Consider the following 11,812-nt stretch of genomic DNA (forward strand, 5'->3'; position numbering starts at 1 on the left):
GATAATGTATGCACTGTCCTTGAAGTTGATTGGTCCACACCCGAGACAGCTTTCCTTAGAGCCTAGTCTCACATGGGTTGGACCAGATGACGCCAAAAGGCGCACAACTCAAAGACAATGCACCATCAGAGTATGAGAGCTTGGGGTAAGCATTTACACCATTGGAACCTCATTTGCCAGTAAAAATATGATAATTGTTTTTTTACCCTTTTATCTGGCAACAAAACTGACACCTTTTTTTACAAGGAGTCATGTTTGCATAGACCACAATACCTGCAGTCATAATGCAAACAAAAAACATAACTCAGATAATGTATGCACTGTCCTTGAAGTTGATTGGTCCACACCCGAGACAGCTTTCCTTAGAGCCTAGTCTCACATGGGTTGGACCAGATGACGCCAAAAGGCGCACAACTCAAAGACAATGCACCATCAGAGTATGAGAGCTCGGGGTAAGCATTTACACCATTGGAACCTCATTTGCCAGTAAAAATATGATAATTGTTTTTTTACCCTTTTATCTGGAAACAAAACTGACACCTTTTTTTACAAGGAGTCATGTTTGCATAGACCACAATACCTGCAGTCATAATGCAAACAAAAAACATAACTCAGATAATGTATGCACTGTCCTTGAAGTTGATTGGTCCACACCCGAGACAGCTTTCCTTAGAGCCTAGTCTCACATGCTGTTGGACCAGATGACGCCAAAAGGCGCACTAGCTGTCTCGGGTGTGGACCAATCAACTTCAAGGACAGTGCATACATTATAAGAGTTGTGTTTTTTGTTTGCATTATGACTGCAGGTATTGTTGTCTATGCAAACATGACTCCTTGTAAAAAAAAAGGTGTCAGTTTTGTTGCCAGATAAAAGGGTAAAAAAACAATTATCACTGGGAACACTCAAATTGACCGCGGAAATGCGTCAGAAAATCGTGATCTCTTGCTTTGCCCACCAGGAGCCAAGCATAGCAACACGTCGCTCCGCCCCTAGCAACAACTCTGCTCACATGGCCTTCACTTTGATCTGCTTCATCTTCATCTGCTTCTTCTCCTTCTTCTTTTGCTCACGGCGAATCTGCACCTCCTAGAAAGTAAACAGAAATGAGAGGCCAAACAGTTTATCAACGACAGCAACCACTATTTGTATTTGCAGAGCACTTCAGTGCAACTGCATCTCAAGACGTTGTACAGAAACCACAAGGGAAAAAAACAGATTAGAAAACGGAAAAAAGAGAGTTCCTGGGCCGCTAATGGGGGATGTGGCAGGCCCTTGCATTCAATTCACTTGAATTGGCTCAGTTGCAGATGAAAACACCCACGTTGATGTGTAGACACAAGCAACGGTAGTCGTGGGTGCAATGGCTTTACCATGTGCCACCATGGTGCCAGGCGACAGGCAGTGTCCATTACTACCGTCCAGAGTGAATTCTCAGGAGCACACACACACAATCACAGGAACACACACACACCTACCCATAGGCACACCTCCACAAGAATACAAAGACAAAATGCAAAGATCCCCCATGGAACTGTCAACAGACTGTTAGGACATGTTCTGTTAGCAAGCACCTATTGAGGCCGGCACGATACACGAGTGGCTGGTTGGCCAGCACCAAGCCTGGCCACCTTTGTCTCCCCAGGGCTGATGTTTACACACTGCACTAGGTACTCATTTAAGGCTGCGTCAACCTAGGAGAGGCCCAGACCCGGTGTTGACTGTAAGCGGGAATGCAATTCGGGTCACTGGGTTCACAGAGCAACGCTACCGCTCCCCCATGCACACAAACACACACACTCACCCACATGCACACACCCATAGGAACACGCTCGGCACGCACGGCACCTCCAGCTTGCGCTGACGCTCGGGGTCCTCCTCGTTCATGATGCGCTCCTTCTCGGCGCGCTTCTTCTCCTCGCGCCGGCTCTGCGCCGCCTCCTGTCTCTGCGCGTGCGTCAGCTTCAGGAAGTTCTCCTCCACGCGCGTTCGGTTGCGCTCCGCCTTCTGCTTGGCCTAATAGGAGCAGGCAGAAGCACGCACACATATTAAGGGTGTCCCCATCATAAACACCAAATGGCATTACAATAGAATGAACATTTACGTAGCGTTTAAAGATGCTGTATAGAAAAAGCAAGAATTTTATTTGGCAGAGTGGGGCAGTCAGTCATAGGCAGGGAAAAATTAACCCGTAAAAACAAAGTTTTTCACTATAAATCCTTTATATGCGTGGCGGCTAGAGTCCTCTCATCCTCTGGCTTGAGATGGCTGCCACCTATGGGTCAGATGATTGCCTGCCACCATTAAGCAATTGGTAATTAAATATAATTAATTTTTTCCTAAAAAGTGTAAAATTTAGGAATTTTTTTTTCACGAAAATAAATTGTCACGCACAACGAGTCTGTGTGCAAAATGTCAACTCGATTGGATCACGGGAAGTGGGTTAAAAAACGACAGAAAGATTTGCACGGTCATAAGCGCGCAAGCAAACAAGCAAGTGAACTTAATATAAAGGATTTTTTAAAAGTAAGGTTTTGAGCCTGGACTTGAACAAGGGCAGAGTTCCTGACAATAATGGCAGCAGAGGAGATTGAGCGACCGCCCACTGAGTGAAGATGGACTGGGGGCTTCAACCAAAATCCTTGGTTTTTGGAGCAAAAAGTACCTTCGGAGGAGTAGAGTGAGGTAGGCAGGGGAAAGTTAATGCATGATCTTAAAGGCAGTGAGTGTGCTATTGAAATCAATCGTGGATTAGATTGGGAGCCAGTGGAGTTATTGGAGTATTAGGATATTGTGGCCTCTTTTGACAGATGCAGGCATGGAGTCTGACAGTGGGAATTTGGATCCATCGAGTTTTGAGATGAGGAATTTTGGAGAGAACATAACACTCAGAATTCAATACAGCAAGTGATGCTCACCCACAGCCCTACTGCCCCACAGAAGTGTTAGCCTGAACCTAGCCTCACTTATAGCTTCTGTACCATGCATCCCACCCCTCCACTACTGCACTGCTCACCTCTTTGCCGAGCCGAAACCTTTTCATCTTGTCCATGCAGTAGATGACCATCTTCATGAGACCCAGCATGCCCTCCATGTCTCGCGGGGATGTGTGGCCTGCTCCAGGCACTGACAGACACGTGCACACACTCATCATGTACACAGAATAGTCCTTACTTGAACAATAGACACATACATAATTTATGAGTGCACGTTGATACTGGCATATAAAGGGAATTGTGGCATAGACATTGTATTTGCTAATTATACATGTAATATATTTTATGTTCAATGGAAACAATTGTTTTTGTACCAAGCATTACGTTGGCAAACTTTTGTTTATGCCAATCCATACCCATAAAATTACAAGTATCGGATGTATGCATTTCCTTGCGAGTTTTGTTTCTAACTGTGGAGCATGTAGCATTTGAACATGCATTCATACTTAGATTTTTGCTCCACAAATCATACGGAGGGTTCCAGTGCCCTATAACTAAAGTTCCAACTCACCATTAAATGTAAACAACAAACACTTTTTTGCATCAGGGAGCTTTATGGGCTGGCCCTCCCTAAAGAGACACAAAGCACACACACTTTACCACACAAACCCATCGCAGCACTTTCCCTAAATACAGCATTTACAGAAAACAACATTTTCCATGAGGAATATTATTTCAATTAAGATGCATTATCTAAGAATAATATGACTTGATAATTGTTTTTTTACCCTTCTATCTGGCAAAAAAACTGACACCTTTTTTACAAGGAGTCATGTTTACATAGACCACAATACCTGCAGTCATAATGCAAACAAAAAACATAACTCTGATAATGTCTCGGGTGTGGACCAATCAACTTCAAGGACAGTGCATACATTATCAGAGTTATGTTTTTTGTTTGCATTATGACTGCAGGTATTGTGGTCTATGTAAACATGACTCCTTGTAAAAAATGTGTCAGTTTTGTTGCCAGATAGAAGGGTAAAAAAGCAATTATCATATTTTTTACTGGCAAATGAGGTTCCAATGAAATAATATGATTTGATACGTTAATTTGTTTATATATTACATGTAAATGTTTTCTGTAATTCTGATCATTTTAAGCTATAGAATATAATATAGGTAGCACGTGGGTAACTGAATGCATGAAGTTGTATATACTGTATGAATGAATGAAGACTTACTCCTGGGTGACCTTGGGCCCTGAGTGCTGGTCGGACATGTGGATGGACTCGATGGTGTCGGCATGCGCCTTTACAAAGCTGATCATCTGCAAACAAAAATTACCCAAACAAAAATGCGACTTGTGGTTTTGGTTTTTTTCACATCTTAGGCAGTGTTCCTGATATGCCGGGGCTCATCTTTCAAGGAAAGAAACTGTAGATTTTTTCAACACAATTAAAAAAAAATAACGTGCATAACGTGCAGAGATCTACATTTTAAAAAAACATTCTTCTACTTTATTGACACATACAGGCTCGTATCAGAAAGAGTTGTCTTGGAAATCCGCTCCATGGCACTGGTTCACAATCGTGTGCAACTGCAAATAAAATTAGGCTTTTAATATCTACATTACAGTGTACTACTATGCCCTTCAATAGCTCAGCAGTAAGCCTGTGTGGAGCCATGCATAGTTTTTGGCACAGTTGATATATCTACGAGTCATCTCAGCCAGTTAGCCATAACACCTTGGTCTGTCCCATGACCTCATGCCAGCGAGCCTTAGACACCTCACGTGGCCTAAAAGTGCACCTAGCCTGGCACAGGCGTTGTGGTAACATCACCGTCGCTTAGTAGAGAGTGGTAGATGTTGTTGATGCTAGGGCCGTGCATCACCTTGGGGTCCAAAAGGCAGTCAGTGATCTCAGAACTTTCGCTGAGCACCACCAGTGAGTCAGGCAGCCCGTAGCGGCCCAGAGGCTTGGGTTTGTCCGTGCAGTACAAGCTCTAGCAATGGGTAAGCGCGAGCACAAAAGAAGGTGAACTAGAGGTAAGAGCTCCTGCACGGTGAATCATCATCAGCAGCCATGATGAACCCACTGCTGGATGAAGACCTCAAGCCATCCCCATTTCTCACGGTCTTGCAATGTAACAATCCATCTAGCAGCTCCACACGAGTATATTTTATCACTTAATCTCTGCAGTGGACGAACTATTGGGCGCAGTCCCTTCCTTGGTTGCAACTCCATAGTTATCTCTCAACCATCAGCCATTATCTATTTTATTCATGTGTTCTGCGCAAGGTCACTTGTTTTTATGAAGTAAAAATATTGTTTTAACCCGGTTTTTAATCCGCGTATGTTATCATGTTCCCCTTTCTATCTCTTTGTAATTCCAAGCACATCCATATCTCACACATGTCTCTTCCACCACCAAGAGGCACACACATATTGAAAAGTCAATATTTACTTGTCATAAAATAATACATTAAATTACAGCTGCAAAAACGTAGTGGCCAAACACATATACTTATTACTTTAGTCTGCCAAAAACCCAACACTGCTTTCACTCGGTAATACAAACACATTTTCCATGCAGCATGTATCCACAAGCATGAGCTGGATTTTTTTTACAAATGTAGTCATAATTACTGGGGTTCAAGTAGATGCACCTGCTCACTGTGACAATGCAAACAACTATATGCAATACAGATAACGACGGCAAAGCACCACGAGTACAACGTAATATTGCTTTTGTAATCGGCATGAGGAGACGGGGTGGCAGAATTGCCAAGTTTATCGCTGTCGTTAGCATAACCACATTGCACAAACACACAATGATCCGTGCCTGCATGAGGCATCCTGTTTACAAATGCAAACGTGCACTGCAGTCATATTTACAAGCAGAAAATGACATACCAGGTCCTGCATCTCCTTGTGTAGCCGGCTGACAGCCTTCTTCGTCCCCACAGCAAACACCATGCTGTCCATGTCATCGATGGTCATTGTTACCTTGATGTTCTACAGGAAAGCACAACATTCAAGTGAATTTCCAACGGATGGGCAGTCGATACGTCAGAGAGTGGCGAATAAATGGGTGCCTGAGCAACGGGCGGCAACGTCGTGAAAACACTATTGCTGCAAGAACCCACCATCCACGACCCTGGGCAGTACGTACCACTTGATCTGATGTGGGCCTCATCGTGCGAGCCAGCACGTTCAGCAGGTCCTGACGCTTGAGGAACTGTGTCCACACCCAACGCATGGCAATACAACATGACAACGCGTCACATGTGAGATGTCTGCAGTCCTCACGTGTTATGTTTGTTTGTTTTCACTTGATTAAAAGCTTATCACCTCAATGACCAGACCGTGTTAATTGTGCTTCATTGGCTGGATCTTCTTCAGTTTTCTTAGGGTAAAACAAAATCAATCAAATGTGTCTTTGTTTAAAAAAAAACATTCTAATTGTTTTATTTTACGTCATAAATGTTGCCCTTCGATACATTCGTCAGCTGAATAAAAAAAAACTGAAATTATTTGTTGGGCTCTGCAGCGTAGTTACATTTAGCTTATGCATGGCTAGAGCTTGAAAACTTTGAAGGTGATTATAACTGAGAGGTAGACAAGATGACACTGTAGTCATATCAAACCCAAAGCAAGTCCTTCACAGTGAATGTGAGAAAATGTAAATGTATAAAATCTATCTTAATAAGTCAAGTGACACTTTTGAGACATTAAATGCGTTGTCAGATTGTCGCTTTCAGTACTGTGTACGTACAAGCAAACAGCGAGCAGCGGCCAGTGGCACGCCTATCGAGTGCGCAGACGGTGCCACTGCACCGGGGCCCATGGGCCGGAGGGGCTCAGACACCAGGTTACGAAGAGAGGGGGCAGGGGTGAAAGGTCTAACGGGGCCCATATATTATTTCTTGCACCAGGGTTCGTGCCGACCACACAAAGCCAGTAACAGCAGCTCACCTTGAGTTGCACCAGCATGCCCTCGCAGCACACGCGACCCGAGCACCACAGACTGTACACGTGCTCGTTCTCCTGGTTCAGCGCACCAGTGCTCATCACTTCCTTGGCTGTGCCATCGTCACCTGCAATAAGGGACTCGTCATATTCACGTCACTTTGTCCATCAAGTGGTGGATGAAGGCCTCCCTGCACTCTGTCGGCTGGAGGGGTTGTTTGACAATATTTGACTATACTGGTCAGTGTGGGTTGGTGATGGTGGGGAGGGATGAGGCAGGATTTGTTCCGATATCTGATGTTAGCTATGGCTGGGAATCAAACACAGAGATCCATGTTCGTAGCACAGTGCGCTATCAACTACACGACTGCTCAACCTGATGACTCATTGCTATGACTTATTCATAGGTAAAGGACAGGTACAATTGTTTGCAAGATATATTAAAACTATGCCAATTCACAATAATTGCTGTTGTGCGGAATAGTCACCATGGAACAATACATTGAATCACTTATTGTCTTTATGAATTCATAGTTTTTTGTATTCTTGTATTTTGTGTGGTTCATATCATTATTGAAACCACAAGAAATGCTAAATGTACTGCACCATTATGAAATATAGTGCATTTTTAAGTGGAATTGTGATCATATATCATGATAATTTATGAAAAATTTGGGGGAGTTATATATTATATGCATGTCCTCTATGTAATATATATGACTTTAAATCACATAAACATTACTCAAGTGTGAAATTTTACGGTCATTTTACAAAAAGTGCTTTACAATATTTTAGGGAATATACATTTCCACAATGCGTGATATATGTGAAGACTTTCGACATGTAACATGACTGTGGTCACAGTATATGGGTCATTTAAATACTATTAGACCATCAACTTGAAGACCCATTAAGTATGTAACAAATACAGTTCGCTTAGGCTAAAACGTGGATACTGTATGAAATGTGGATACTGTATTTATCAAATACAATGTTATATATGGCAACAAAATCATTACAAATTCTGATCAAGTGTAAACCAACCACTGGCTTAGGCTCAGCACTACAAATTAAATACACAATTTCATTACACGGTGAAATTAAAAATGACCAAATACAGTTGTGAAATTCAAGTACTGCTGAGAGAGAATGAAATCCGCAGACAAGTCCATTCAGCGTTATGCGATATTTGCTTAGCTGAAGAAAAAGCTGACTCTGTATGCGATGCTTTACTAAGCGCAAGCGAGTTCAGTGTACTTTTAATATAGTGGCGCTTAATGTTACGCGCGGAAGAAACACGAGTCCGGCAAACGAGATGGCTTACCCACGAGGCAGAAGTTTGCCTCCAGCAGCTCGCGGTGCGAGTTGAACCAGGCCTGTGCAAGGCGGCTGTTCTTGTTGCGGCCGATCATGTAGTTCACGATGTAGGCGAGCAGCCCCGTGACCATGAGGATCTCCAGGTAATAGCTCTCCCATCCGTTCTGCAAATGGTCTGGCACCTGAGCACAGGACCGCCGACGCCACATGTTACAAGAGTGTCTGCCTCAGTCTAAAAACGTAATGTAAAATTCAATTGTGTTTATTCCCGCTGGCTGACGAGGTTAGATATATGCTATATCGATATGTTATTTAACATTGATTAATCTGCTGAAAGTTGTATTCATTAATCAATGCAGGTAATTGTAAATGATGACAGAATTACAAAGAAGCTGTTGTCACACGTCAACCACAAAAAACGATGAACACAGCCAAGGGTTCATTAAGTCCACAACATCGTACCTCTTAGCCAGCATTACTTACCACTACAATGCGAATCGGAGTGTCAATGCTGTGCTTCTTCCCGCCAGACTTGTCCCTGATCCCTTCAAACTCCTCCTCGTCAAACTGTTCAACATCATCCTAACAGTCGCACGCAAATAAACGTGCAGACGCACACCCGCATACACAGGCATGAAGACCCTCACTTCGTGGACAAATAAGATGTATGTATAAATGTATGTACGCTTGCAACTATTAGGAAGTGTGCATATTTTAAAAAGCAAGCTGCAACAATTGCATTTACAGTGGCACACACACACACAAGTGGACACAAATTTGTTTTATTATTGAGCAGTGCGCAAATAAAACAGTTGTTTGCATGTTAATCAATGCATTCGGAAATAGATTTGTGTTACACGGGGAGAATGGGGCCATGTTGTGCTTGTTTGCCTCTGGCTAAGACCTCGTCAGGGTTATCGGAATCTTCAAAGTCATCCGCAGCCTCTCCGTTCACTTCATCGTCCTCATCCGAGACCTCTCCGTCATCGTCCTCGTCATCATCAACGGCCCCTGTCGGACGGGCTGCCCTCTCCGCGCTTGGCCGTGCGTCTTCCCACGGCGCGTGGCTCTTGATGGGGGGTGCTGGGGTACGTTCCCCCCCAGACTCCGGGAAGAAGCCATCCTCGTCTTCACCAAAGTCTTCAAACTCTGCAAAGTCATCCTCATCTCTGTCACGGCCGCCATTGTCATCGTTGTGGTCGTACTGAAAGTGGAGGCTCCCACGTGTCGGACGGCTCCCAAGAACCAACAGGGCAGCAAGCGGCACAGCCAGCTCCAGCAGAGTGTCCATCCGCATGGCACTGGTGGAGAGGCAGGGAGCCTAGGCAAGATGGAGGTAGAGAGGCAGGGAGGGAGATGGGGAGATGGGAAGCCAGAGAAGTTGGGATGCAGGAATACAGGGAGGCAGATAGACTGGGAAAGGAAGAGGGTAAGGGGACACATGCAATCCGATATTGGAATTGGCCACACAACAGCTGCACCACAACAAAAATTGTTAGAGGGTACTTCTAAAACCTTGGGATTTGGGTCACCATCATTCAGTTAAATGCTTCTGTGAACGACTGTCAAGTATTATTTAACGTCCACTTTAAATTAGACTATGCTGTTGTGGTTTGAGTGGTAAGCATAAAAATGAGTAGGCTATCCAGCCAGTTTAACACAATTCCATTATTCAATTAAACACGTTTATAAAAAAAAAAACATTTAGGTAATGAATGGGTCGGCTGCTTTTACAATCTGCATAACTGGTTCATTTGAAAACCGATTACAATAAATTATCAACATCAAGTGTTATTGGTTAAAAAGTTCTCAACCATGTCACGCCATTAATCGCCGGAATTCACCATTCTCTTGAACTTTCCCCAGGCTGGTACATTCCTTCACATCCCCAAGTGTTCTGGAACACCTTCACCATTTTATTCTCTTTTCACGTGGCCTGCCAAAGCTAGATTTATCATACTGCAAATTATGAGGACCGGATACATCCATTAACGTATCCAACTTTTCAGCGTTCCTTTAAGTTCTTCATTCACACACTTCTATTCCCATGAGTTGTTTTAATGAGCACGTCACCATCACATTTCGGACGGCCAACGTTCTCTAAATGTTCAAACGTAACCTATTATTTCTCCAACCCATGTCTGATCACGACAATGATGATCCATTTATATATATATCCATCCTTGCGGCACAATTCGGTTTCACGAGCACTGGGGTTGCCTGCCCAGCTCCCCCACGCCTCCTCCTTCCTCCGGTCTGTGCCTCCCTCATCCCCAACCCCCCACATCATCAGCAGCAGCAGCGGCTATCATCGAAATGTGCGACAATGTTCGTGCTTGGCAGTGGCGTGCCCTGAGGCCACTACAGAAGAGCACTCCGGTGCACCCCGTGAGACATTTCCATTTTTGCCATCACCATCAGCACCGGCAGCAGACAAACTGACGACCCCCAACACTGCAACCCCATCCCACCACCACCACCACCGCTTCAGCCTCAACGCCACCACGCACTGCAAATGCCACCACGCACTGCAAATGCCACCACGCACTGCAAATGCCACACGCGCACGCCACAGTCCATCACGCGAGCATGTTACCGTGCGGTTGCAGCTAAAGAAATTGTACATTTCGCTCACCTCCACGGGTTTTTTCTTCTTCCATATAATTCGGTCCAGCCCGCGTGAGATGCGTCGTCTGGGCTATTAAATACGAGACGCTTTCGACTGCCCGACCACCGCAGCGTTGCGCTCCCAAGAGCGGATAAGCTTGGGCCAGCGGCATCCGCTAAGGGGCGCTACTACACAGCCGTGTGACAATCAGAGCCCTCGAAAATTCATGAAACAAATTGGGACGCACCAGATTTCAGCTCGAATTCCGACGTCTCCACACTCCACCGCGTTTTCGTTTTTGTCTCATCTTCATGTCACATCTCTCATCTCACGCGTGTCTTACATTTCTCAATCTTTAGCTTTTGTCAACATCTCCTATGTCAACCCAGGAGGAATACATCATCGAATGAGCACACCCCCCCCACCCAAGAAATACCTACTTAGGGCCCCCTCCCCAATGGGACAACACCAACACGACCGGACATCTGTGAAAAAGAGCTTCACGGATTATCTGATTTCTCCAGGATGAATATTGTTGGTTCTCGCCAAACCTTGCGGGGCGAATGTGAGCCGGTGGGGAGCGGGTGAATCGACACTTGGGTAATCGCGTATTCGACTCCGGTGAGACCGATTAAAGCGTGCCGACTCCGCATTGCAGGTGAATCTGTAGATAATCGAGATTCGATTATGCGCGGATCTAATTGGAATAAGCAATATCTCTTGACTTAAAGCTTTCGTGACTGCAGGAATTTAAATTCTTTGGGTCTTTCGGTAAAGTCACGTAGATAGGTTCAAAGAAAAGAACAACAAAATAACTAAAAACTACGACGTTTCGATCACAACACAAGCGATCGTCATCAGGAGGGAAAAAGAGGATGACGATCGCTTGCTTGTGTTGTGATCGAAAGGTCGTAGTTTTTGTTATTTTTTTAATTTTATTTGAACCTATCTACGTGACTTTACTGAAAGACCCAAAGAA

General features: G+C 44.4%; 1 protein-coding gene across 1 annotated transcript; it reads right to left on the reverse strand.

Moving 5' to 3' along the window:
• Window positions 1–858: 858 nt before the first annotated feature.
• CCDC47 (coiled-coil domain containing 47) lies at window positions 859–11,198 on the reverse strand. Its single transcript, XM_078865225.1, has 13 exons — window positions 10,861–11,198; window positions 9,130–9,546; window positions 8,709–8,807; window positions 8,233–8,407; window positions 6,915–7,036; window positions 6,112–6,177; window positions 5,853–5,954; window positions 4,831–4,941; window positions 4,179–4,264; window positions 3,506–3,564; window positions 3,015–3,124; window positions 1,847–2,014; window positions 859–1,087 (listed from the first exon to the last, which is right to left on the reverse strand). Exons 2-13 carry the CDS (start codon window positions 9,520–9,522, stop codon window positions 1,007–1,009), a joined length of 1,572 nt encoding a protein of 523 aa, XP_078721351.1. The 5' UTR covers window positions 9,523–9,546; window positions 10,861–11,198; the 3' UTR covers window positions 859–1,006.
• Window positions 11,199–11,812: the final 614 nt, after the last annotated feature.

The sequence above is a fragment of the Lampetra fluviatilis genome, chromosome 2, assembly GCF_964198595.1.
Source record: "Lampetra fluviatilis chromosome 2, kcLamFluv1.1, whole genome shotgun sequence".
NCBI classification, from domain to species: Eukaryota; Metazoa; Chordata; class Hyperoartia; order Petromyzontiformes; family Petromyzontidae; genus Lampetra; species Lampetra fluviatilis.